This window comes from Synchiropus splendidus, chromosome 1 (assembly GCF_027744825.2).
Source record: "Synchiropus splendidus isolate RoL2022-P1 chromosome 1, RoL_Sspl_1.0, whole genome shotgun sequence".
Lineage (NCBI taxonomy): Eukaryota > Metazoa > Chordata > Actinopteri > Syngnathiformes > Callionymidae > Synchiropus > Synchiropus splendidus.
The window spans coordinates 54,134,262-54,162,061 of NC_071334.1; the positions used below are offsets into that span (position 1 = coordinate 54,134,262).

Genomic DNA, 27,800 nt, shown 5'->3' on the forward strand with positions numbered 1-27,800 from the left:
GCAGAATCTGCAGTCTCCAGTCTGCGCTGCTTATATTTAAACTGCTTCAGAATGTGGATTCAGGCAGGTGCTGGTTGAGGTCACGGCACAACCCTGACATTCCCATGACACTGAGGAGCTGTGAAGAGCCCCTGACATGCCCTCAGAAAGGGACGTCCAGTGACACACTCAGCCGCCATGAGCCGGGAATGTAACTCTGCCCATGGTGGCCACATTCCACGGCATCATGACAAGACTTATATCCCAACCTGCCTTCGTTCCAGACCCAATGAAAGGAAGGAGGAACGTGATATAGCAACCATTAGCAGAACATCTGGAGACCGCAATAACCAGCTTCAATGTAGATGCTTTCAACTGTAAATTAGACTAGACAGCCTTTATTCTTCCCACAATTATGTAGAATTTAAAGCGTCTGACTTGTTTGGGCGGTGGATCATGGCACGAGTGCACACTGTATTAGCAAGAACACAGTAGAGGAGAGGTAGGAATATCAACATCTCAGGCCTCATACTTAATAGGAAACAGCTCCCAAGAAAAAAATAAAAAAATAAAAAAATAAATATGTATCTTGAGTTTGTGTTTTGATGAGCTCAGCATGATATAAGGAAACGTGAATCAATCGGACAGATGTTCAAGTTAAGCTCATTTATTCATGTAAAACTTACAACACAATATTGGAAAAATATACTTTCTTGTTGGTGGCGATGGTTTCAAGCAAACGTGAAGTTTCCATCACGTTGTATGCCCAACTTTTTTACATCTGAAATATTGGGTTGAAAATGAACAGATTATTACAGGTCAGAAGACCAAGACTGCTGAAACTCAGGCTTTGTTGCAGGATGGTATTTATGACGTTTTTAAATGTCACCATATGATCAAGAGAGAAGCAGATAAAATGACAAATGGGAAATCCTGGAAGTACAACAAAAATGACATCTTAGACATAAGAATATTTTTCCACTCCTTCAGTAAATTACAAAGCGCTTCAATGTACGAAAAAAGTAAAAACAAAAATTGCCCCGAATAACTGACTGGGTCCACAGCGTCCCAAACTTTTCCAGAGTTTCCAAAAGTGGACTGATGGTAGAAAGCGATCAAACGTCGCCTTTGAAGGTAAAACTAACATCTCCAACCAGCGAATCTGGAAAAAAAAACACAGAGGAGAGAAGATTAGGGGGTAAAAAAAAGAGTGTGAAAGATGAAGTGAGTCCTTGTCAGCTTTAGAGCTTCCATCAATGTTTGATTGAATCTGCTACTTTGTGGAGCATGGGATCAAATATATCATCAGTTATACGGTAGATGATTTCATGCTGCTGCAATGTGGCAGATGTTCATCAAATATTAACTCCAAACTGCTACTTCCATCTCAATACCGGTAAAGCCAGTGTTCTTGAGGAACAAATGAACAACTGACACAACTGTGTGAGCTTTTTCATGAGGATGTTCATTCGGAGGGCACATTTAAACAAAGAAAAGACAATAAAAAAAAAACATAGAAGCCAACGCAGTTCTGAGGATGGGAGCGTGAGGAGAGTTTTAAGTGAGGAGAGTTCAGCCTGTGAAGGAGGTGTACGGGTGAAGAGTGCATTGCAGTCGCGAAGGGAACCAGCAAGCAACTAAAAGCAAAAGAAAAATGAGTTTAACTCGGTGAACTGGCGAATGGGTGCTTTCATCTGAGATCTATTTGGTGACTGACAGAGGTCAACACAAAAGACAAAGGTTTCAAGCAGCTCATTTGCATTTTCTTCTTAATGTCTTCCTTTACAGTACTCCAAGTACAACAGTCCTTCATAATAATCCTTATTTTAGTTTTAAGGAGTGCACATGTACTTGTGCGAACGTCCCGGCAGCACACCAGTTAAGAATCTCAAGATTCTCTTAAACAGTTCCAGGACATGGCGATGACCTGAATCAATGGCCTCATCGCTCTACTTGATGCCAACCAACTGACTTTGCTTGAGGCGAAGTCAGGATGTGGAGAAAAATACAAAATTATAACATGACGAATTTAGAGAGAACCACACAGAGAATTGAGAAGATACAGCAAGTGGTGTGTGTGGAAAGACGAGTCCAACAGTTGAGAACAATCATCAATGCAAACATTGATGTAGGACGACTGTGTTTGAATGTGGGATGACAGAAATCGGGTGACATCTCTCTCACACAACAGTCATTTGAATATCAGTTTCAACAAATAACCCGAAAGCATAGCCTCAGAAACGGAGCTGTTTTTTATAGAGGATTAAACGGATCAGTCAACAAGAAAAAGTCCTTCCAGCCACATTTAAAATGCAGGTGACATGATCACCTTGTTAAAAGGCACAAATGTGTCACAAGGTAACATCAAAGCCCTTAGAGGAATCGGAAATGAATTAATTCAGAACTTGTTTCTGACAACAACCAGAGCAAACAGGTGGATTCCCAGATGACAAGCTTCAAGACCAAGCCAGAGTTAGATTTGCCATATTAAGTTTTGGAACTGGTAAATTGGCAAAATAAAATAATCCAGTATAGTGGGAAAATAGAGAATCACCAGCAAAGAAAAACAGGAGCACAATTCAAGGTGAAAACTCAGAATCTGTTTAAATTACAAGTGCACGTTAGCAAAGCCTGCCCTGTTTCCACCATTCTCCTGCTACTTCTGTTTACTCTGTAATCATGTGACTACTACATCATAATAATCACAAAACGAATCAGAAAAAAAAGTGACGATGGATTGACGATGCATTAATCTGTCTAAACAGAGACAACACCAAAAGTAATTGGGCGCTTCAAAGAGAGAGGAGCGCTGCAATGCGAGTGCGAACAGCAGTTTGGTCGTCCACGAGCACAAGACTGTGTCAACCAACAGCTCCGGCACATTCAACACACAGGAGAGTTAGTCAAACAGACAGAGCGGACTTACTGGTTTGAAGACCCAAAGGTGTTTCCAGAGAAGCCTGGAATGAAGACAAATGGAAAAACCATCACTCACCATCACGCACAAAGACAACACCACTATAAAACTGCATAACAAGGAACGAGGTGGAGGTAGATTTGAGGTTTGCAAATGACTGTCATGTTTGCTCAGCACACATTTTGCGCTCGGCATCTAGGAGGAGCAAGATGAACACTTATTTCCAGGTAAGATTTGGAACCTGAGGGGAAGTGAAACATTAAATGTCACGTTTGAAAAATATATTGGTTCGGAAGAAAAAGTAAACCAAAATGAAGTACCTATAAACAACTAGACTGAAGTGGTAGAAACTATTGATGATGTATGTCAATATTATTGACACATTTATGTCACCACATTTATCAGAGACCACAGAGCAACATTAGAATGAATTCTTTTCCTCTGACATTTTTGGGGAAAAAGATCTATAGATGCTGCAGACTGATTATTTTTTCTCATATCTAGATTTATTACAGTGAAGACATTACATTTTTTTGGGGTCACACTTGACTCTTGGTCACAGTTTCAGGGTTTCTGGTTAGAATATTTCTCCCTCCTGGGAGTTTTGACATTTATTGAGGAGATGGCAATAAAAACCCGTTTTATAATGACCTCATCTGGTCCTTTCCTCAGGACGTCCAGGCAGATGTGCTCCTATCATTTAGTTATTATGATGGTTCCTTCAGTTAAAAACATGGCTAAAACAACCATCATCACCATCATGTCCCACCCCGTGTTGTGTTTTCCGCTTGTTGCGTGTGCACCACAGACATAACTATCAACAAGTTTTTTTTCTCTCTGCCACCACCACCACTCTTGAGTGACATACAGTACGACCAGACAGGAAGTTGAGACTCCTGTGTGTTTTTTTTCAGAGCAGTGTCACATGTGCTGAATACAATTTCAGTTCTTACTGTTGTCAGCAATTGTCCATTGACTTTATATTCATATTTATATTTATAAACATGGCTTTATTCTGAGACTGGAACACTAAATGGAGAGGGGAGAAACCTTTTCTTCACCAGCTTTCCATCCTAAAACATTCAGTCCTGATGGTATCACGTAAAATGAACTTCTGCTTGCAGATTAGACTGGAAACAAAGGGAATATTCGCTTCACTTTCCCCACTGCCAAGACAGGAATGGAATGACTGATGCTTATAGCCAACTTGGTTTTTGTTGCCGACTTGAAATAATTGGGACAAATCTCATCATTTGTGAAGTGATTCGTGATACATATGTGCTTTGGTGTGTCTGGTTTGAAGCACCGAGGGCTATTTGAAGCCCTCTGGAACGATCCATTTATACACAGTGTGAAATGATCATATATCGTCTACAAAGTTGGTTCTGTCGATTTACATTGATAAATTAGTGTAAAACAATTTCTAAATGAATCAATTTCAGAGCAGTGTTGCACTCGGCGAGAACCAGAAACTTGCCTTTGGGAGAGGCACATCCTATCGCCGCAACCATTAGAATGCAGGCAAAACATTTCAACTGCAGTATCAGAGAAAAAATACCGAACCATTGCAGGACGACTGGATGTGCTGCAAGTGCCAGTGAGCATGTAAGCCTGTTTTTCTAACCATGAAATGAAGAGTGTCCTAAGAAATGGGTGAAGCAAGTTTAAAGAACGAGAAACAAGTGGCAACCGTTGGCGTCGTCCGTACTCATCGCCGATACTTGATCCTCTGACAAGCGCGACTCTTCTCTTCTACAACAATGTGGTTTGAATAAAGTAAGTCCTTCATTTACGCGAACCTGATATTCTGCCTCAAAAAACGTGGACAAGTGGCTCAAATCTCTGCTGACATTGTGGCAACTTCCTCCTGTTCCACCCAGCTGTATTTGTTTAGATTTGGTACCTCCAGTGACATCACAAGATGGTGGTGGCGATTGAGCTTATTATGTATAGGTTGACTCAATGTTGGTGACTTTTTAAGCCTGATTTTGGAATGAAGCTCAGCTGTTTAAGTATTTTTTTTTTTTGAATGGAATGTGAAAGAACCAAGGAGAGTTGAAAAGTTAGAACACTTTCAGATGAAGTTTGTGTCAAACCATGTTTAATGAAAACTGGAAATCAGAGGTAAAAACACAGCTCATATTCATCTGGCTGACACATAATGAAGAAAAAACTGCAAGACTGACTTTACTATTCACAAAACAAAGTGGCTGAAGTGAATAAAAAGAAGAAATCTCACCTCCAGTTTGCTGTTGTTGACCAAATCCTGAAAAGCTGTTAGGTTGACTTCCAAAACCAGAACCCTGCTGTGCTATTGCCCCAAATGTCGAAGCGTTCTGATTGGCCAGAGCGCCAAAGGATGTGGTGCTCGAAGGAGAGCCAAAACTAAAGATGGAAGAGGGATATGACATTAGACTAGAAAAAAATAGTGTTTCAATACTACAAAAAAATATTCATTCAGCAGCAAAGTTATGAAGCGGCCTCCTAAAGTGATATAACAGGAAGGCAGAAGGTGTCAGATGGTTCATGTTGTAGAGAATTGAGGGTTTAGGAGGTAATCCACTAAGCAGGACCCATGCCCACAAGCAAAAAGGGAGAACAAGCAGAATCCACAGAGGGAAGGGGGGGGAAATCTGGACAGTTTAATCTGCATGCTGCATGATCTCAGACTGAGATTATCTCAAGACTTAATCCTGTCAAAACCAATGCAGCATGATTACGAGCATCCAGCTGCTCAATGGAGCTAAAGACCATTAATGACTCCAAAATTGGAAGCTTAAATTAAAGCACAACATTAAGGTCTGTGAAAATCTTCAGAATGTGAATCAGTTTTAATCTCAATACAAGATCAACAAAATAACACAGAAGGGAAATTAGGTTCATGTAACTTCTGTTTTCAGTATCAGCACAGGACAACCATATTTATATTACCATATAACCATATTTTGAAAGTGCTGAAAGTAATGGGAATCTGAGTATCACCACGGTCACAAAAGATGTGTGAAGCAGCTGTGTAGTTTTCACATTAGTGAGTTGTGTCGCCATGTTCACACTGGATTGGAAATTAGCAACAGTTGCAATCCAGCAACACACACGCCTTTGTTTGCACTCACATTTTTCTCATTTTAACTGCTTCAACTTGATTAGATTAGATGGCCATTATTCATTATGAAACTATAGTTGACTACTTCCTGTCATGAGTTTGCCACAAAAGACTTGATGTGTCACCTCGTCCTCATAACACACACAAATGGTATAAAAGTTAAGTAAGTGAGTATGTAATGACACCGTGTTTTTTATTCTCACCCAAATCCTCCCATGTTGGATGCTGCAGTTCCCTCTCCAAACACTTTTCCAGTGGAGGAACCCATATTGGTGTTGAAAGATGGGCTCGCCCCAAAGGATGCTGACGCACCAAATGATGGACTTGAACCAAAAGCCGGAGGACTGCCAAACACTGGTGCACTGCCAAAACCTCCTGGAAGATGAGCAGAGAAGTCGGAAGGGGTACAGGTTTAAAACAATCTCCAAATACTGTTTCTGACAGCACTCGCATGACAAAGGACCACGCAGGACTTATTTCACACACTCACCTTTTTCTGCTTCACATATCATCTGATACTAGGCTTGAATTTGTTCATTTTTCAGTTGCGTGGCTCAATCTCCACATCAAAAACTCAACACCTTGCATCATCCTTGACATCAGTCCTCCAGGAATCAATCACGGACATCATTCATGCACAACAGACGTAACCTATACACCATAATTTCAGTCTAAACCAGAATTGGTCCCATTTATCAAGGACTTCCTCTGTACATTTTCTTTATTTTTGACACTTCTACAGTTCACTGTGGCAGCCTGATGTCAGGGTAATTACTTCACACCCACTCAGATCCATGCCTCAGGGGTGAAAGGGTGAAATGAAATTCCAACCAGGCCACCAGCATGCCCCAGTAAATAATTGATTGGGCTAATGTAACAAGATGACATTGCCCATACGTGGGGCAGCTACTGAGAGTGTCTGTGACTGGGAGTCTGAGTGGGAGACAACTGAGAGACAGCAGGGGGACAGAGAGCAAAGACCTAATAAGAACCAGCAAAGGACATTGAGCTCCACGACAGAAGATGATTCTCTCTTGACACTTAATATTCATCAGGCTTGAGTATTTTACATGCTTTAATCAATAGCCATAATCACAATGCAAAAGTCCAAACCCTGAAGAATAATTGCCAGACTATAAGCAACTACCTTTTCCTTGTGGTCTGAACCCGGCAGCTTGTAAAACAATGCAGCTAATAATTGGATTTTTATAGGCTAAAGAGCATCGTGCTTCCAAAATATTGAGCCTCACCACTGCAAACCGATGAAAACACAGGCGTTTTATTTACCTTAAAGTGTTCAAAATGCTTCGAAATTGCCTGTGTGGCCGCAGCTCTGCCAACAGAGCCAATCTCCTGGAGGACCAGAGACGAGCAGCAGGAACTGAAACTGGCTGTGGTGTCAAACTTTGGACACGTGGGTTGAAAGCAGCTCATTTTGAGAGCTTTAATGTAAATAAAATAAGTGACGAGTTCATGATTCAAGTTCAAAACATTGCCAAGTTTGTTTCATGAGTCAGCTACGATGCTGGACACCGTTTTTAAAACTAGTTTAGAACACTGTACTTGCGATTTATTAACCGGTGTGGTTCATTTGTGAACAACATCAATTTTCCTTCTTAAATTTAGTCGGTGCCGCTAATATTCGGTGCGTTCTAGTTTAAATTAAATTACAGTAAATTAAGTTACAGTAGTATTACAACACAGCCTGACAGACAACAACGTCCCCTTCTGCGATACTCAACAGTTTAGGTTAGCTGTTCTCCTGCACACATGTTACACAGTTACACACAACAATGGAAGAAAGACATGATGCTATTAATATCATTGCAGCAGGAAATGTGGACCATGCAGGCGCAGTAAGAACTTGAATATTTAGCACCCCCACTGTGATAGCTTGTACTTGTAAAAGTGTAGCCTGTAAAGTGATACCTGGTTTTGTCGGTGTAGAAAATGAACCAAATCCCTGGGATGCAACACTCGCCCCACCAGTACTGAAGGTCCCAGTAGGTTTTTGCTCCCCAAACGTTGACTGTCCAAAACCCATGGGTTTGGCTGGGGGATTCCCAAACAAACTGTTGGTGCCTGGAAATCAGAAATGAATTATGATGCATTTTATAGACCAGGGGGACATGTCAAACAAATGCAGACATAACATGACAGTGTTAGTTTATTAAAACTACTTTATTATATGATAGAGAAGGCCTTGTTTAGAAAATATCTTGATATTTCCCCAGAGGAGAGTTGATGGTGCATGAATGGCCTTTTTCTTAGTGTAGCTAACAATGACAAAAGTAGTAGTCAATGGAAGGATCAAGAGATTTCCACATTTCATTTCAAAATTCATTACGAATGAATGAATTTTATGACAATGTAAGCCCAAATTTTGAAGGCCAAACAAGTTAACAATAAAAACAGACTTGAAGGAAACAATCAAGATGATCTAAAATCAATTAGTATTCACAATGATGTAAGTAGTGACTTTGTGAATAAAACTAAAAATAACCCACCAGTTAGTGGAGACTGTCCAAACCCTCCGGTGGAGGAAGTGGCCCCAAATGGATTCTTGTTAGCAGCTTCATCACTCGGTTTCCCTCCCAGACCACTGAAGAAGCCTCCACCAGTGGAGGTGCTGCTTTGATTGGCTGAACTTGAACCAAAAAGACCAGCGCCAGTTGATGCCTGAGGCTAATCGAGAAAGGCAGGCAAAGAGAGTTGTTGTGATTTGTGTTGTGGCCATGTGATGAGAGAGGAGCTGGGGACAATACCTGTCCAAATACACTCCCAGTGTTGGGTTGTTGCCCGAACACAGGTGCTGTAGTAGAACAGCCAAAACCTGACAGAAGGACAAAAAACTGATTAAGACTGGGACACCACATTAGAGAGAAGGTACACTTCTTTTCAGTCTTGTTAAAGAAGAAAAGACAAAGGAAAAACATCAGAAAATTGTTGTGAAACATATCCAAATCATTGAGGCAACAAATTCATTTTGGGAATGAGTTCTAGATCTAGAAAGCTGGTTTGAAGGGGGCTAAAAAGATGGTGCTTACTTAACATAGATTGATGAGAAACTACAAATGCATAAATTAAGGTTTGATGAATGCCAGACAATGGCTGCTGTCAATTATTGTGTGGATGACTATATTCTTCCAAGTTTGTCATGTGGTGTTGGGCAAATTATAAAAAACAAAGTAGAGGAAAGTATTCTCCACTTGCACTCGATGGAATCGTTTCATAACATCTCAGATGTGAATATTAGTAAAGAAGTAGAGAAGAAGTAATATTTAGCCATCTTTTCTCAATGTCCTTGCACAAGACAGAGAACGACGTAAAATAAAAAAAAGGTATTGACCTGAAGGTTGTCCAAAGCCGAATCCCGAAGATGATGTGGCTGTGTTACTCCCAAACGTTGCTCCTTGCCCAAACCCAGAACTCTGCCCAAATCCAGGAGCAGTGCTTTGTCCAAATAGCCCAGTGCCGGTGCTGCTGGCCGTGTTGGCACTCGTGGAGCCGAATGAGAAGGAGCTGGCATTGGTTGCAGTTGGAGCACCAAACAGACCTCCTCCTGTTGTGGCAGCACTGCTGGAATTTACTCCAAATGCCGATTGCCCAAAAGAGAAGCCACTGGATGATCCATTGTTGGTGGCGGGCTGGCCAAAACCACTGACCTGGCCAAATACTGGCTTTCCAAAACCTGTTTCGGTGGAAGCACCAAACCCAGTAGCTGTAAATCCTGTGGATGCCTGAGCAGCAGGGGCTGTGGTTGTAGTTGTAGTTTCAGCAGGCTGTCCAAACAGACTGGTGGTGGCTGCGGAGCTGTTTGCCACTGATATCGTGGGTGTTGTGGCAGCAGCAGCAACAGTGTTGATCACGGGTGTGATTGCCAGAGAACTGCTGTCCGTAACTGCAGGTGATGGCTGAGTAAAAATGGAACCTGGCTTGTCCCCGCCAGCAGTCTGAAATGGTGATACTTCAACTTCAGGAGGAGTCGCAGCAGTGGAAGTGACAGGCCCAGTATTGGCAGTGGTGGTGGAGTCTGCTTGTACTGATGGAGCAGCAGTCGTCACAGCAAGAGCGTCAGCTGACGCAGCAATAGAGGATGGAGGGTTGCTAGTCTTTGGGGCAGTTGAGGTCAAAGGCAGTGCAGGTGCTTCCGCTGTGCCTGTAGGCTCTGCCTCTGCAGTTTCTTTCGCTGATTCTGGAGCCTCACTGACACTTTCAGCAGGCGGCTCTGCCAGGAGAGGTTTGTCAATGGCCGATTTGGTTTCTGGAGCGGAATCAGGTAAACTGAAAACAGGGGCAGCAGGAGTAGAAGTTGGAACTGAAAACAACAGTTTGGTACTCGAATTGGGAGGTTTAAATAGACTGCTGCTGTCTCCTTTGGTCAGGTCAGTCCCTGTGGGATTTGGGGAAGCTTTTAAGATTGATTTGAAGCTATACTGAGATGCTGCTTTTGCCACACTTAAGTCACCAAAGGCAAACGAGGAAACAGCAGGTTTTATTGGCACATTATTGGCCTCCCCTCCTTGGCCCACACGAACCCCAGAGAAAATGCCAAGAGTTTCTCCTCCAGTTGTTTTGGGGGGCTGAGGCTCAAATGCAGATGAGCTAGGGGTTGGTATGGCAGCTTCGGCGGGAACATTCGAGGAAATTGCAGTGGTCGCGGGGACAACAGTGGAAGAGCTGGACTTCGACACGAATGAGAAAGGCTCATCTTCACTCTGACCAAAGGCCAATTTGCCATTGCCGAAGGTGAATTCAGTCTTTTCCTTCCCTGAAGAAAGAAGAAACAAGACACAAGAGACCAATTTGTCATTACCTCCATTTACACAACGAAGGCTGAAGGCTTAGATTAACTTGGTGTTCCTTTATCATGCATTGTGAAATGTAAATGTTGCAGCTGCACAAAACACACTATAATACAATATAAAACAAAAATAATTTATATAAATAAAATCACCAAAAATGCAGGACTTCAGACAATATATTTGTGTAAACGAGTGACTATATGGAAAGCAGTATGAATAAATGGTTCACCTTGTGAGGCACCAGCACCGAGCGAAACTGATGAAAACCTGGGAATCCAAAGAGAAAGTCCAAGTCACACGACATAATCTTTGGCTCTGGGCCAATGACATATTTTCATTTTTTTTAGCTTGGCTTTCACCACACAAGACGGGTGTGCACATTTTAATATGAAACAGAATGAAACTCAGGGTACACAAGTGCCTATATAATTTGAGGTGCACTATACTGCGTTTTTGACATTGGTACATGATTTAGCAGTCATTAATATCGTAACATTTTCAAATAAACCTACGCAGATGGGAAGGAGAAGGGCTGGTTGCCATGCACTGTTGCACTGGAGGAAATGGCTGACATGTCAGTTTTGGGCGGCTGACCTGATGGACATAAAACAAGGTCATGACATGAACTGGTATAAACCAAGCGAGCAACTTTTCAAAGATAAGCTGCAAAGGAATCAGCTTCTGCTAATTATGTTTTTCAAACCCACCAAACACAAAGCTTGGCTGTGAGGCTGCTGACGGGTCTGTGGAAACGTTCTGAAAGCCTTGGTTTGAATTCTGAAAAAGAAATTCAAGAGATTCTAAATTAAAACATTGCTCTGCAGAGTTCAAAACTATCAAGAGATTGAGTTCTAAACTTGAACAAAAAAAGAGATCCATTTTTGATCAAGCTCATGAAAGGTTACTGGAAGTGTCCGAAAGAAGAAAAGCCACTCAATAACAAAGTACAAAGATTCAGAACAATGTAGTGAGGTAATAACATGAACAAATCTGTCGTGTCCACATATGTCATGGCATGACTACGATGTGGCCTTTGGCCTGGTGTTGATCCACGAGCTACAGGCTGACATTGAAGTGCTGTTTTTAGCGTTCATATGTGGTAGAGCTCTGACGTTTCTCACCATCGCAGTTTAAGGTTGGTATGTGTGCATGAAACTATCAGCCAAGGTTGAACACTCTACGTAGAGAAACGATCATTTACATTAGGATCATGAAACAAGGTACATGTTCAAATTGTTTGTCCAGGAATGGTAAAGAAATCTGTACAAAATTTCACATTAAAATTTTAATTCTGAAATGTTTTGACATCAACAGGCCGTATGGACAATAGCCAAGGTGAATTTTCATTTCAAACAGTTTCTGAAGGGACTTGAATCCCATTGCCTTTCATTTAACTTCCAATAAAAAACTAGATTTACTCTGAATTATTAATAATAAAATAATATAATAATAATAAAAAAAAGAATCATCTGTAAGGTCCTAGACACATTGAGAACATGCACAACTCAGGGGCTTTTCACACTGCGGATTCTGTTTAGGATGGCCTGAGTCCGATTCACCCCCTGCTGTGGATCACCTCAGGTGATGTCCTTTTTTTCTTCTCAGCAGGTGACGCTATGCGCAAAATAGCTTGAGTGCTTGATAATCGCTTGATAATGTTTGAGCTATTATTTGGCTGATTATATTATCTGATATGATTGATGGGTACGTTGGATCCATGGTGGAGGTGCGTCATAACTTCATGTCTACAGTAAAAGTGCGTATAAATTGACGGCTTATAGATCACCATTCGAAAGATGTCATTCCAGTCTGATTAGGATGTCTTGTCTTAAGTAGTGACAAAGAAATGAGACGAACACGTGAAAAACATCAAGACGGTGCAACGTACTAAACATACTAAAACAGATCAGATCGTGAATGATGGGAATCTACTTACTCGTTTCGCCGTAGCAAGTGCCTGCTGTAATATAGGCGTGGGATCAGATGAAGTGGAGCTGGAAGAACATCAGGTAGGGAAGAAGTGAAAATAAGTCACAAGTCCAGCAAGATTTCAATAGCAAAACAAATTCTGTTTGCCATTGTAGATTAATAATTCAGATGTCAAATAACTACAAAGTATTGCATAAAGGCAATACAGAAACCGGGTCCATCATCTGGGTTTACTATGATTCTGACTGAGCACTAAAGAAAGGGAAATTTATTTATTCAAACCAACAAAATGGCAACACATTGCGTACGTGCACATTCTACCACAAGATAGGTTCACAAGCACAACAAAACAACACCTGTTGAAAACAAACATGCGAGATAGCATTACCTGTTTGTATTGGGAAGCAGAGTTGCTGTTCCTTTTTCTTTGATGTCTATAACATTCACCACTTGAGGAACTGTCTTCAAAGCCGATTCTGTCAACAAGGCTGGAGGGAAAAGAACATGTTCTTTTTTATCTATTGCTACTATGGGTTTTTATACCTTTAAACAATGACTTCTAACTCAGTGAGTGAAGAAATTCATTTTTCACTGAGGATCATGCGCTCATTTGTCCAAACTCAAACTTGACTGAGGAGCTGCATTCATGTTGTGTGACATACTCTGTCTCCACCTAGTGGATTCAAGGGAGTATGGCTAGAATTACATCAAATTGAAACTTGTACGTCTGATGGAAATAGAAGTCTTCAGCTCATAAAACGTCCGTAGACTGCATAATGTTAAACTTCGTTAAAGTTAGACACAATTGTTGAGCTCAAGAAGAGGCTATCATTAGCATGTAGAAACCCCAGTGATGTATTGGTAGAACAGGATATCAATGCATCCATATCATCCCAAATTCATCCCCAAGTGTTAGTTCAGATAAGGGAAGTGACAGGTTCCTTACCTGATTTCTGATTGGCCATGTGTCTCTGCAGTGCTGCAGTAGCTGCTGCCTGCTGGGCAGTGATTGTGACAGGGGTGGACCTGTCATTTGGTGGGGCGCCATGTTTCACCGTCTTTGTGGCCAGAGCAGTGCTATCAGCACCGCTTAAGTTGCCTCTGATGGCGGGAACTGAAAGGTGATAAGAACCAAGAACATAAAAAATGTTCTGGAACAAATGCAGACAACTTCAGCAATAATATGTGACTCACCAGGGCTAGCAATGGGGCTCATGGCGAAGGTGATCCCTGATAGAGATTGGATCTTAGCCGTTAAAGGAGTGGACTGGATGGCACCAAAACCAGGTTGGATTGATGGCGTCCTCACAACAGCTGGATGGCGGGGAGTGGATAGTGATGGGAGAATGCTGTTCATGGGAGGAAGCTGGTTCTGCAGTTCCTCTTCCTCTTCCCCCAATTCTAATGGAGGAATATGAGGCTCCAAGTTCTGACACAGAGAGGAGGTAGAGCTCACATCATCCAGATCTTCATCATATTTGGGGGACAGGAAGGCTGAGCGGGACAGGTTGGCTGCAAGATAAAATCATTTGAACAATACTGCATTAATGGAATGACACACACACACACACACACACACACACACACACACACACACACACACACACACACACACACACACACACACACACACACACACACACACACACACACACACACACACACACACACACACACACACACACACACACACACACACACACACACACACACACACACACAAGAAAATAAAAACACAAATAAACACAAAGTACAAAATAATGGAGATGTATAAACAGAACAAGTTAGTCAAACTGCTAATTCTAAAATGAAAAATGCAATTTGTACCTGGTGCAGTGGAGCGGACAGGAGGCATCTGTCCCTTAGAGAGGAAGTTGCGCAACTGGGACTGTTTTCCTGGTGTGACTTTGACTTCTAAACAGGCAAAAGAAGGGCAAAATGATTAACAACTGTTTCATAGCAGTTGCGCAGTTGAAATTACAATTAATACCTGGAGATTTCAATCTGGGTTTTTGGGGTGACGTGTCCAGTTTTGCTTTCAGGAGAGCGTCCCTTAAACTCTCAAGCTCACTTTCCAAACTGAAACAAGACACACAATAGAGTTCATTTCAAATTAAGAGTAATGTTTCTGTAGGACAGTGATGCTTTTGAAGGTTCACAGCTGTGTATTTTTGTCACAGAAGTAACTCTGATGGCAAAGGCTGCAGAGCAAAACTTTGATCTTAAAACAGTTTAAGTGATGACAACAGCTATTTTTTTTCCAGTGGACCTCGATATGTCTCATCCAATGACATTGCAATCTCTAGAACTCACCCAGCTGCTGTTGCTGTCTCATTATCTATTGTTAGAGGTGTTGTCTTGTTGTAGAGGCGCAGGAAAGTGAGCTCTTTCACCAGTTTGTCAAGTCGATTCTTCTGCTGGTTAATGATGTACAGGTTGTTGGCCAGTGTTGTGAAAAGTCCCTCACGTCCAGGCACAACCATATGTCTATCAGGATTCAAATTTTTCAATCAGTGAGATTTTTCACTTATTAGAGGTGGAAACATCAGCACAAATATTTACTTCTGTTTCTTCTTCTTCTCCAAGTGCTTTTCCCACTCCACATCCAGAACATCATTTACGTCCTCCACCGCAAACATGACGTACTGATACAGCCTGCGGATCTCCTGAATATCAAGCAATCCATTATTATTCACACATAGATCTTATGAACAGACATTTCTTAAATCTATACTGTTAATTTCACCTTAAGCTGCTCCTCGCTCCGTGGATCCAAGGGTCTTTTGTATAACAGTTGTCTGTAGTTTTTATCTCGACCAAGCTCACTCTGGGCCTTGGCTTCTTCTGCTCCTGCAAATCCCTCTAGTAGGGTGGTCTTCAGTGACCCAATATCTCCATGAACAGACTGAGGAGACATAAAAATAATCCCGCCATTTGGAAAACTGTCATTAGATTGGCTCTTATTCATAACTTTTCAGAACAGTTCAAAATAAACGACACTGACATTTGTCCACGAAACAGACAACTTACCTCAGTCGTTTCTTTGATTTGCAGGGTGAAAATATGAAGTTCCTCAGACTCTTTCCTCAACGCTTTCATCTGCTCATTTGTGCCAATCTTGAAGTCAGCTTTGGAACTTCGCACTTTAAGATCATCCAATTCTTTCTGGAAATGTGAAATCTGAGAAGAGCACCATAGAAATTTAGATTGGGATTAGTGATTAAAGAGAATTTGTTAACCCCCCCCTACGACCCAGGAGCCAGCTGTCCCAAAGTCTAGACTTAAATCTGATAGAGCCTGTTTTGAAATGGCTCCTCAACTCAGGAACATTACTGTACATTACATGATCACAAATTGCATGAGGCATATAAATGATTGAACAGTTTTGATAACGCAGAAACTCTCTAAGTGAAGGTGAGCTGCAATGCAAACATTGTGACCAGAGACCAGGCCATGGCCATATTGCAGGTCACACATCAAGCAGATACAGATCCTTCATTCCACCACCCTGAGACAGCAGGTACCATCAAACGTGAACCACCTGGGCCAGTCAACCCCGAGACCACACGCTGTTGATTTTTCAAAATTGCTGAGGATTTCAAGTGAAATCTACAGCAATTTCCCTTTCAATCAAAAAAAGGGGAAAAGTATCATTAATTCAGAGTAAATCTAAGAATGTATACAGTGATGTAAAAAACAAACCACTAGCTTGAGCAGAGCAGTAAAATAAATTTGCCAGCCACATTTTAATACAGTGAGGCCTTGAAACTTGAATCGAATTTGTTCCAGAAGACGATCAAAGTTTGAGATTGGAAGTTATTTTCCATATTAGAAACATTGTTAACGGAATTAATCTATTCCTGCTCATGAAAAACAATAAGCAGAGAAGCAAAGTAAAGTCCTCGCTGCTGGGGCACTTGTGTTAAACACTTAATGCTACTCCCCAAAAATGTCTACATACCTCCTCCATGATTGCAGTCATAATAGGATCAGTTTCTTTCTTTGGATGAATCTGCTTCTCTAAGCTCTTAACGCCAGCAGCAGCCTGCAAAAAGATTTTTTTTAAAATCCCATCAAAAAGAATCTCAAATGTTTCCAATAAATTTGCCGTCTCACAGCAAATTTAACCCCAGAAGTCTTCTATGAACACCTATTGTTTTGCCCATACTGAACTCTCTTCTCATAAGACAGTCAGGCAATTTAACATCAAACAAAAATGACACAAATTTGAAACACTATTTAAAGATCGAATTAAACCTGTGATGAAAAAAGTAACACTCGACTATATAGACTTGTAGAATTCATTACTTGGGGTGCCTGGACACGGGCCTGGACAGCTGGCGCTGCCTTCTGGGTGACAGGAGCTGGTGAGCTAGTCTGAACAGGATGCACTGGTGCTGATAAACAAACACAAGAAAGTTATTTCACTATAATCAAATGATACGGAGGAGTATTTTTTTTATCTTTTTTTTTTACCTATAAGGGCCGGTGTCTTTGTGGTGCTGAGGGCAGACGTGTTCAGACTGCTTGAATTGGGGACTGCAGCTTTGGTCAGAGCAGGAGTGAAGGAGAACGAAGGTGTGGTTGACGCTGGCGCCTCCACGGCAGCCAATCTACAAGGACAAACACGAATCAAGAAACAACGCTCAAACACAGAGATGCATAAATAAAGAAAAGATAGATAGAACAAGTGCAGAATACAGCTATGGGGAGTAGTTTATTTATTCATGGAAGTGGTTTGAAAAGACAAACAAAGATCTATAATTTCAGTCATGTTTTAAATTCTTCAACAGAATGTGGAGAAAATGAAAGTGCTGATTTCTGACGCTGATATTCACACCGATCTGAGTCCCTTCATTTTGGAGGAGTGTATGATGAAGTGAGCTCTAGCACAGTGTGAATCACAGAGACTTGAGCTGCACATTACGTTTGTCTCAAATTAGAAACAAGAAACGAGTAAAGAAACAAGTGGACCGTAGGAGTAGAAAGACATGTTTTACCTGTCGTTCAGATTGGATTTGGCCGATGGGACAGAGGCAGTAGGGAGACTCTGAGGTGTTAAATTCAAAGCTGGTGTGGCTGCCACAGCAGGTTTGATGGAAGGTGAGCTGAAAGAAAAGGCTGACGGGGTTTCTGAGGAGGGTTTAGCAAATGAAAAGCTTGATGCTCCTGAACCGAAAGGTGCGGACGCTCCAAGTGAGAAAGCTGAGGGAGCTGAGGTGGAAGCTGTTGTGGGAATACTAAAGGTGAAGCCTGATGATAATGATGTGGCAGGGGCTGTGGAAGCAAAGCTAAAGGGGGCAATGGATGCTGTGGAAGCAGCAGCTGCTGCAGGAGTTGAAGCAGCTGCAGGAGTTGAAGCAGCTGCAGAGAAAAGACCGACGCCTTTCAGTTGAGCTGGTGGAGCAGACGATATCGAAGGAACAGTTTTGGGCGGCTGGGTAACTGAGGAACCTATAAAACAAGTTACAAAGACCATTATTAGTTTAATTCTGCTAATATCCATTGTTTAAATCAGAGTTTTTAAAGCAAATATTAACACTGAAAATGATTTATTTTATAATTTTAAATTCGTTTTTTCAAGTCATATTTGGGACCTCTCACCCGGCTTTGGCAGTCTCTCCCCCGGCAGGTTGAGGGCGGTGGGTGGCGTAATCAACTGTTTGGCACCGGGATTTAGATTGAGGAGGGAGAACGGACAGAGCAATCCCTCTGAGGACAACATCAGCAGGATGGGTGCAGGAGGCAGCGTCTTCTCGTCAGCTTGGATAAAACACAAAGCATGTGAAGTAAGACTTTTGAAAACACAAACAACAATAGACATTTAACGCGCCCTCTCCAGAAAGTTCTGGACAACATTCTTTATTGTACTAAACTTGGATAATTCAAATTATCAATTCAAATGCTGCTATGTTACGTCCACTGGGGAGACTGGAGAAGGTCTCTATGCCTTGGAAGTGACTGGAACTGTTGAATTAACGAAACAGAGGTGTCTTGCGGGCCCAACTCCATGCCCTGATTTCTAGTCAATATTGCAAGTATTAAAATATGTGCGGGAGGCAAAACAACAAAATATCCTCAGAGATGATATTTATAGCATATTCCCTATGTGGAAAAAAAATCATTTTTTAAAAAAGTAATATGCAGTTGTGACTTTGGGGACAAGTTGACTTTGCGGTCGGTACATGTTTTCCACTTCTAAATTAAGTAGACATTTGAATTGATGCATGCAGATGACTGTAAATTTTGTCGCAAATATCTGCTCCCTGTGGCAGGCCGTATTATGATTACTTTCTTATGAAGAAATTTTCATCAGACATTTAAAATAGCGATTATCTCTATGCACACATTTTCAAACAACAACAATATATTACTGTAGCACTTAACGTTTAAAAGAAGGTGAGAAGGAAAGAGAGACAAGAGATGGAGTGAACAGATGGAAGAGGCGAACACTAACCCTCATCAGCATTCTGCAGCAGGATTGTCTGGGCTTTGTTATTTGTTGTGGTCCTCTTGCTTGTCTGAGACATTTTAATGAGTGTATTTATTTTCCTATCCATAGAACCGCACTCCAACTTCATTCGTCAAGCTGATGCATCACCCCGGAGAGACTTTGACAGCAATCATGTCCAAATGTTGCTCAAATTGCACGTTTCCCGATGAAGATAGAGTTCTCAGAGTGAGGAGGGGTGTGTGACTAGACGACATCAGCAGTTCTGTGTGGTTGTCTGGCAGAACGAGCCAGTTAAGATAAAACGGTGTGCCGAGACAGAAGCTTATTACTATTCTTTACACAGGGTGCTGTAGAGCACTGCAGTGTGTGTCGCACACATGCCAGGAGTCTGATTGATGTCTGCTTTATCTCTTTTTAAAGGACAAACTCGAATAGATTACAGCTTCTAGTAAAGATTAACACAACACATTACAAGGAAACTGAGCAATAAAGGACTAATTTACAAATGTAAAGGTTATATAATTTGTGGTAACCAATTAATAAGAGATTTTAATGGACTGCATCAGTCTGTAGTGGAAGTTTAGTTTTTATCTGTCTCACAAAAAAATCCTGGCAGAAACCCTGGAATGTATTCATATTAAGAGTGATTAAGATTTATTCACACTGCTTATTTGAAGGTGTTTTTGGCAACTTTCACTGAGGATTGCCAAGTCTGTTTGTAGTATTAGCCGCTAGACTAACCTGATCCGACAATGCATGAGATCCTACTATGACTCAATCAGATAGTGGGGCTTGTTCTTACGTTATTATTGCATTTATTTTTTTTCTTGCTCGGTTATACTGTTGTACATGTTCTTTGTTATGATGTGTTTAACTAATAGCATTTTCTATGGGTTAAATTACAGACGAGTTTTAAGAAAAAAAAATATAATTCAGAATAATTCAGACTGAACAATATGAAAAAAATACATCCATATTTCCATATTGCCTAGCAGATACAACAATGACGTGTCATGGATATGAAATGGGGAAGAGCTACCATTGCGTCATTCACAACGAGAGACAAATTCATTCTCATTTCATTTCTCTGGAACCTACTAGCGTAGAAGAAATATAGCCATATGTGAGGAGGTAGCGGATCCACAGAGCTTGATCTCGTCAATGTAGTACTTGTGCCGTTCACAGACACTTCTTTCAAAGTAAGTTTAAAAATACAGTATCCAGATGACCCTATGATGCAGATAATTCAGCTTTCTATCTCTCGTCTTTCTCATGTTGCTATTGTTGATGCCAGCGGTCCATGCTACCTTTTGATTAGGTCAACAGATAAGTTAACAACACATCTTTCTTCCTCCTCTTTTCTCTGGAAATCTGATTTATAACTGCACTTTCATTAAAATTTGAACACTGACATTCTTTCTGCAGCAAATGTTTTCACCCAAGCGCATGAATTGCGTTCTCCATGACCATCTTTTATTATCAGTGAATGAGCAAACAGCATTGGCATCATCTTCCAAAGCATGAGAACTACTAGACAGTTTACTCTGGAAAATGAGGTAGCATGTGGGTGTGGTGGGCCATCACATCACAATCATGGTGAGTGGGTTAGCTCGACCCGTTACACTGTTGCATTACACGTAAAAACAGAATAATGTGTTTGTATTTGGGTGAGACCAATAAATTGTATTAATTAATTACAGACAAAAACAATTATACAACCAGAATAACACTGATCAATTGCACATCAACTATCTATCGTAAGGAATTTCAGGTACATAACATTATACCAAAAACATGGATGAGTGGGGACAGACATTGTTGGGAATAATTGTTGGGTGCACTCACTGATATAGATCTCTTGCTGGCTGGTGAAGTCAATGGCTAAGCCCAGTGGCAGGGTGTCTTCTTCTGACTCGGACACTGGAAGCTCTGCCCGACTGGAATCTTCAAGGTTCCATAGTTCCCAGATCTGGAGAAAAACGACCAACATTTATGATCAACTAGACTGAGAAATTGTTATGAGAAAGTAACAATTTATATGTCATTGTACCTTTTGTAATTTGAGATACTCAGTTTTTATTAAATATATATTTGGAAAAAGTTTTCCTCACACTAACTCTCTTAGTGCAGCTGATTTTGTCCTGTTAATGCTAACAATACTTGAAAAAACACTTGTACTTGTAAATTTGTACCCAACTAGTCAGCCTCCATGAAGACTGCAGCATCTCAGCATAGCTCATCATCTTCCACTTGTGGAACAGGAACAGTTTTGTTCCTGGTGCTGTCAGGTTGCTGAACATTGGACAATAGCTGCAATACTGTTTATTTGTTCAATTGTACATCCTCTGGACTGGCACTTATCTGTTATTATTTTATTATTATTTATCTATCTATTTATTTTTGGACATTTTGTTTTGTTTTTGGAAACTGGAGGCCTCGGACCGAAATTTCGTTGCCATCATATAGTAATATGTTTTGTGCAATGACAATAAAGAAAGTCTAAGTCTAAGTCTAAGTCTATCATTATCAGGCTGCTAAGGTGCTCCTGCCTTACTACTGTAAGCGACCTCATACAGTTTTGAGTTTTGCTCTCAGATGGCCATCTGTTCTTTGTATTCGTCCCATGATCACCCCCCAAATGTTTGGTGAAACCCTTGTATGGAAAAGGAGCTGAGAAGAGTCACCAAAACAATCTGAAATGACACCTCCTTTAATCATGGGCTCAGCCCTACACAGAATCTATGGTTGATGATTGATATCCATCCCCACATATCAAAGTCAGAAGACACCATGAAGCCCCCAAAATAAACCTACTGTATCTGTCACTGTCGACATGGGCACAAGTATGTACAGAGACGTTTGCACATACATAATGATGATTCAGGTTACACTGCAAACAAATACCATAAACTCTACAATAAACTTGATTTCACTAGAAATGGCCGATGTTTCCACAAACACAGATGGGCAACCTCTCAAAGATTAACTGACTTGAACTGCTATGTGACTTGATATAAATTGGCAACATCCGCCACCACGTTTGTTCTTGGTAAAAAGCGTGCAAAAAAAGCATTGAATATATTTAGTTCGATTATAATAGATGGACCTATTGACCACATTTTCTTGAATTGAAGTTATTACATTCCAATAACGAGAGGTTCTTGAAATTTGACAAGAAAGCACATCCAAAACAGTGACCCAAATTGCACAAAATCTGCATACAAGAACAATTACACGATCAACAGACTGTGTGATTGGATAGAATAGCCTAATATTTCCTTGCAAATGAGGTAAAATGAGTTGACTGTTGAATACATAAAAGTATATATCCTTAGTCAATACTAAAATCAAAAGGACTTCTGCACCAAAACATTTTTTTTGCTCACTCCATTACCTTTTCATCTTGTCTGGCAATGACGCTAACTTCGATAGAGGCTGCCGATGCCACGAAAACAAGATCCCTGAAAGAAAAAACACAATTCAAGTACATTTTCGGAATTCTTCAATCGATTACAAACAAAGTCAAGCATTAGTTATACCAGTCCTCGATGTAATTAAGGAAGTAGTGGTGATGTCGGTCTGTACAGGAACCGTACACAGTCTCTCTGAAGTTTAGGTACTTTGTCTCCGCTTTCTCGTCCTTTTTCTAGAGGAACAAAGTTTGACAAAGAAAATGTGAAGACTGTAGATAAAGACTAAAAAAATCTGACAAAAATAGATGCAGGGAGGAAAAATTGGATATTCACCTGGTTGACATGAATAACAAAGCAAATTTGGGTATTGGCATATCAGATCCTCAAACAAAAGAATAACAGGTACAATGGACACTGTATTTCTTTCAGAATGCAGTGAGATTTACTCACCGGTAGCGAGACAAAGACCAGCTCTGGTGGGGTCTCCAGTGATCGGTCTGCAGCAGCATAAACCACAGCAAACGCGAATGTCTTCAGCCACAACACATCAAGCACTGAGAGATGAAAACACAATTGATATAGTCGATGTTAATGTAAATCATCTTATGACAAACATTTCCATTGACATTTTCACTACAGATACATTACATAAGCATCACACATAACTGTCCTGAACAGTGAACAGGTTAAACTAATACGGTACAGTGTTTGTTTTCTACATTTCTACTACTTTGTACACCAAAAATATGAAGCAGGAAGCAAGGAAAAAAATAACAAAATAAGTTTTATATTTTAGATGGCTCAAAGTAGCCGCATTTTACTTTTTGGCAGCACCAACAAAGTCACCTGTTGGAAAACCTTATCAGGTGACAACTTCATGAAGCAGCGCAAGAATGCCAAGAGTGAGCAAAGTAGTAATCAAAGCAAAGGGTGGCTGTTTTGAAGAATCTTAAAATAAACAAGATGTTTTGAGTAATTACACACTTTGTTTGTCACATAATTCCAGATGTTTTCATTCATAGTTTCAATGCCTTCAAAGACAATCTACAATGTAAATAGTGGAAATTAAGAAAAATCATTGAATTAAACGTTTGACCTGTTCTGCACAGTACATCAACACGTTATCAGGCAACAGAAGTGAAAACAGACATTGACAATTTCTGATCGAAAGTTTAAAAGTAATTATGTAACAAATTTACTTTCAAAAGAAAACACTGCAGCTTTTATCTACAATAATAGATATCAGCAGTCTTCGTCTGAACAGATTTCAAAAGGCTGGCCTGGAATTATCGTGCGTGTTATTTTGCTTATTTTTGTGTTTTGATGGAGCATCCACGTGTTCTTACACACGAGATCAGATCCGTTAGACTTACTACCAGTACTTTTGGTGTCAGTTTCGGAGTTAGTTCACCTTTTGGCTGGGCGTAAGAGACTGAGGAGGAGAGGATCGCGCACTCCGATTCCCGGGATAATCCTCTCCAACGTCCACTCGCTCAGCAATAAGATGGATGAACTGGCACGGATGTTGAGAAGGAACAGAGACTATTCCTCCTCTTGTGTTATGTGTTTCACAGAGACGTGGTTGAGCGATCCCATCCCGGACACTGTGCTTCATCTGGAGGGTTTCCTGCTTCACCGTGCGGACTGGGTTCTATAGAGTTCACCGGCAAAACCAAAGGTGGAGGAGTGTGTTTCTACACCAACAATCGCTGGTGTACAGACGTGACGGTGATTTTTCAGCACTGCTCTTCCTCTCTGGAATGTCTCATCATGAACTGTGAGCCATTTTACTCCCCGCATGAGTTCACTTCATTCATTCTGGCTGCCGTATATATCCCGCCCAGCGTGGATGTACGTGAAGCTCAAAATGTGCTCGCAGCTCAGGTTCTGCACTGTGGAACTTTTCCGGACTGTTTGGTGACTTCAACAAGGAGAATCTGAGCGAGGAGCTTCCCAAGTACAAGCACGTTGTAAAATGCACCACCATCACTTCGCGCAGCCATTTTGCCTCAACACCTCTGTGGTCTCACCCCCCCCTGTTGCACTTTACAACAAAGGACTATGCTGTCTCTTAGTGACACAACTAAGACGAACGACGACGATCACAGTCACTGACGTGCCACCATCTCCCCTCCGCCCTCGTTCTCTTGACATCATGGAGCAAGACGTGCTCACTCAGTTCAGGAAGCTGAACCTTCGGAAGGCTGCGGGTCCAGACAGAGTTTCCCCTGCCATCCTGAAGCTTTGTGCTACTGAGCTGCCTCCAGTGTTCACGGACATCTTCAACGCTTCCTTGTTGACCTGTCATGTTCCTACCTGTTTTAAATCCTCCACTATATTATTTTACTTTAATTTTTTTGTCAGCACTTTATTCCAAAAGTTCCAGCACTTTCCTCGTTGGTGGGATCCCCACAGACCATGGCAATAAATTTGATTCTGATTCTGAACAACGAAAAGAACACCTTGTGTTTTGATCCACAGGTCACCTGCCCAATGACATCAGTGATGTGGGCATTTTGACATGCGTTTAATAAATACTAGTACAATTTTAAAAACCTGTTCACCCACTCCAGATATCAAGGAAATATTTCTATGGTGAGGCGCTGAACAGTGAAGCGAGAGTTCAAATGACCGCCTCTTCCTCTCTGCTCATTAAAGATCATTATAACATATGTAGGTAGCATGGTTGCATCTATGTGTTACCTGTATTATTTTGGATTTAAAAAACTACTTGTCAGTTCACATCATGGACATAAGGGTTTACAAAACCTTTACCTACATGTTTGGATAAGTGAAAGAAAGCGGCAGGTGCATTTAAACAACTCATATTCATACTTGTATTTTTATTATAAAATATCCACCTTACCTTTAACAAGATCTTCAGAGTTGTAAAAGTCAGGACATTGGATCACTTTCTTCTCCTCTAAAAGCTTTTTCAAAGACACAAAAGGGTAGCAGTGATGAAAATAATTGCCTTTTGCACCCTCATTGTTAAATGTTGTGTTCACTTACTGGTGTGTACTGGCTGACTGTAGCATTCATTTTACCAGCAGCTACCTGTTTCCCTTTAGGACTCCAACAAACTGCAAAGTTAAAAGCAATTAATTGAAAACACCAACTTTAGTCGGGAAAATGTATTGTTTTTTTTGTTTTTCTTGAATCAATGTTCAATTACTTACGACAAGTGATGCCACTTGAAGCAGGAAGTTTAGCACACTCTTTAACACCATCTGTAACTTCCAAAGTCATCATGCCGCCATCAGACAGACTGACAGCCAACATCGCAGGCAGGGCTGGGTTCCACTTCAGGTCTTGAACCAGAGTCCCTGATGGAACCGCTGGCTGAAGTGTTGCAAAAGGAAGCTTTTGTGGCCTGGCCTGAAAGAGCACACAAGAAAGATGGCATCCAATCAATCAGTACTGTCATAAACTTAAGGGGATATTGTAAAAAGACCACTGACCCATCCTAAAAGTTTACCTTTGAGTTATTATCCAAACCAATATAACGTTTGGTATGACGCACAAATCATATATTACACTTTAAGACTGGTTTTAAATAACAACATATGCATAATTTATGACAACTTGTATTTTTGTGTATTTCAAACAGATAATTGGTTTAGTCTTTAATAAGAAGCTAAAGAATAGACTTACATAGATAATAGATACATGACAAATTCATCATCATCTAATAAAATCATTACCTACTCATTAAAAATATTCAAAAACATAAAGTGAAATGAGCAAGTGAGATATATGCTCCCACCTTATTCATGAAGGTCCGAACATCATAGAACGTGAGTGACAACTTGGCTTCATCGCAAACGCCGCACACAGATAACGTCAGTTCATCACAGCTGAGAGCCAAGTGGTGCAGATTCAGTTCGACCGTCACCTCTGCCAGAGTTGAGGTCCCTTCAACTGCAAAAGAGATTGTGTGTCATTTGAATGAAACTAATGAAAAGACAGAAGGATTTTATAAGTGCACGCACTTATTTCGTTGGAGTTGCCATCAGCATTATTGGAATTCAGGATGTCCCGTGTCATGTACACTTTAAATGTTCGGCTCAGCCCCACAAAAGTTAAACCAAACTTGTTTGAGACGATCAACAAGCTCGATCTTTCTTTGGGCATGTCATCAGCTGGGTCAAACACTCTCAGCTTCTTCATCTGACGAAACTGAAAGTCCTGAAAAGGAGAGAACAGTACATGAATAGATCGACGAAAAATGATTCCCTTCAGTAAACGCTGAATTTAAATGAAGCTATGTTGCAATACATATGAAGACAATGTTTCCGATAAGAAATTTCTAACACTAACACTTACAGAATTCACTTTTAAATAAATGACGACATAACGGCTAATATGCTAGCACAGCTAGCCATAGGGCAAACACAATTAAGTAAACATTATAAGACGTGGAACTAAAATTCAACCAATATGACAGACATGTACGTTGAATTCATTCATAGTCCGAGTAGGTAGCTGTTACATTTAGGCCGGCTACAACAACGTAGACGCGTTAGCAAACATTAGCTTCCACATGTAGAACTTAGCAAAGCAGATCTTACCTTCATTTCCCTCTCCGTGGGAGTGTCGGCGTCGTCACCCATTTTTGAGGAACAGAGTTGTTTTTTGTATGAGACGCTTTTTATATCTCCGTTTAAAAGTGTGTATTTTAAGATGGTTTTCTCTTGAACCACATTGCAAGCAGTGACAGTAGAAAACACACCGCGCTATTTTGCCGTAAGAGTGACGTAACGGTCGCGCAGGACGAAGAATCGATCCCAGAGCTTAGGCAACTGTTCAACGGTAAACATAATAATAATATTAAAAAAAAACTCTGCTTTGAAAATATTATTCCATTATTTCAGTCCTCAGAAACATTGGAAACAAATTACATACCATTTGTGTAACCATTATATCACATGGCTTCGTAGTTGACATTGCATACAACTCAGTATTTCCACTTCCAGAGATTGAAAAGGAGCAAGATATAATATCTGCCCCTTAATCTCTCTTTCCCCAATTTTCAGATCAGTGTTTGTGTGCAACTGTGCATTAACTTGTGCCTGTTAAGTCCCGATGGCGTGTGCGGATGTGTTATTGTCAGGCTTCTTTTTTATTTCTTTTTGTGTGTCAGTTTTGTGTTTGTGTATGTGTGTGTATATTGTTTTTGTGTGTGTGTGCTTTAGTATTC

General features: G+C 40.8%; 1 protein-coding gene across 1 annotated transcript; it reads right to left on the bottom strand.

Annotated features, from left to right (window-relative positions):
- Window positions 1-610: 610 nt before the first annotated feature.
- nup214 (nucleoporin 214) lies at window positions 611-27,352 on the bottom strand. Its single transcript, XM_053874182.1, has 36 exons — window positions 27,172-27,352; window positions 26,593-26,788; window positions 26,367-26,521; window positions 25,780-25,978; window positions 25,613-25,683; window positions 25,467-25,530; window positions 23,051-23,154; window positions 22,727-22,833; window positions 22,582-22,648; window positions 21,033-21,156; window positions 18,338-18,496; window positions 17,734-18,187; window positions 17,210-17,346; window positions 17,042-17,130; window positions 16,695-16,778; window positions 15,764-15,913; window positions 15,480-15,638; window positions 15,296-15,399; window positions 15,047-15,220; window positions 14,724-14,812; window positions 14,561-14,647; window positions 13,928-14,245; window positions 13,680-13,847; window positions 13,122-13,221; window positions 12,741-12,798; window positions 11,512-11,581; window positions 11,317-11,398; window positions 11,034-11,071; window positions 9,349-10,770; window positions 8,765-8,832; window positions 8,507-8,684; window positions 7,929-8,081; window positions 6,203-6,374; window positions 5,136-5,281; window positions 2,906-2,939; window positions 611-1,141 (listed from the first exon to the last, which is right to left on the bottom strand). Exons 1-36 carry the CDS (start codon window positions 27,211-27,213, stop codon window positions 1,120-1,122), a joined length of 5,844 nt encoding a protein of 1,947 aa, XP_053730157.1. The 5' UTR covers window positions 27,214-27,352; the 3' UTR covers window positions 611-1,119.
- Between the last annotated feature and the right edge of the window lie 448 nt (window positions 27,353-27,800).

Coding starts and splice junctions, on each gene's coding strand:
- nup214 (XM_053874182.1), bottom strand. CDS start 27,213: ATGGGTGACGACGCCGACACTCCCACGGAGAGGGAAATGAAG. Junction 26,522..26,592: donor TGGCAACTCCAACGAAATAA/GTGCGTGCACTT, acceptor TCTCTTTTGCAG/TTGAAGGGACCTCAACTCTG. Junction 25,531..25,612: donor CAGTCAGCCAGTACACACCA/GTAAGTGAACAC, acceptor TCTTTGAAAAAG/CTTTTAGAGGAGAAGAAAGT.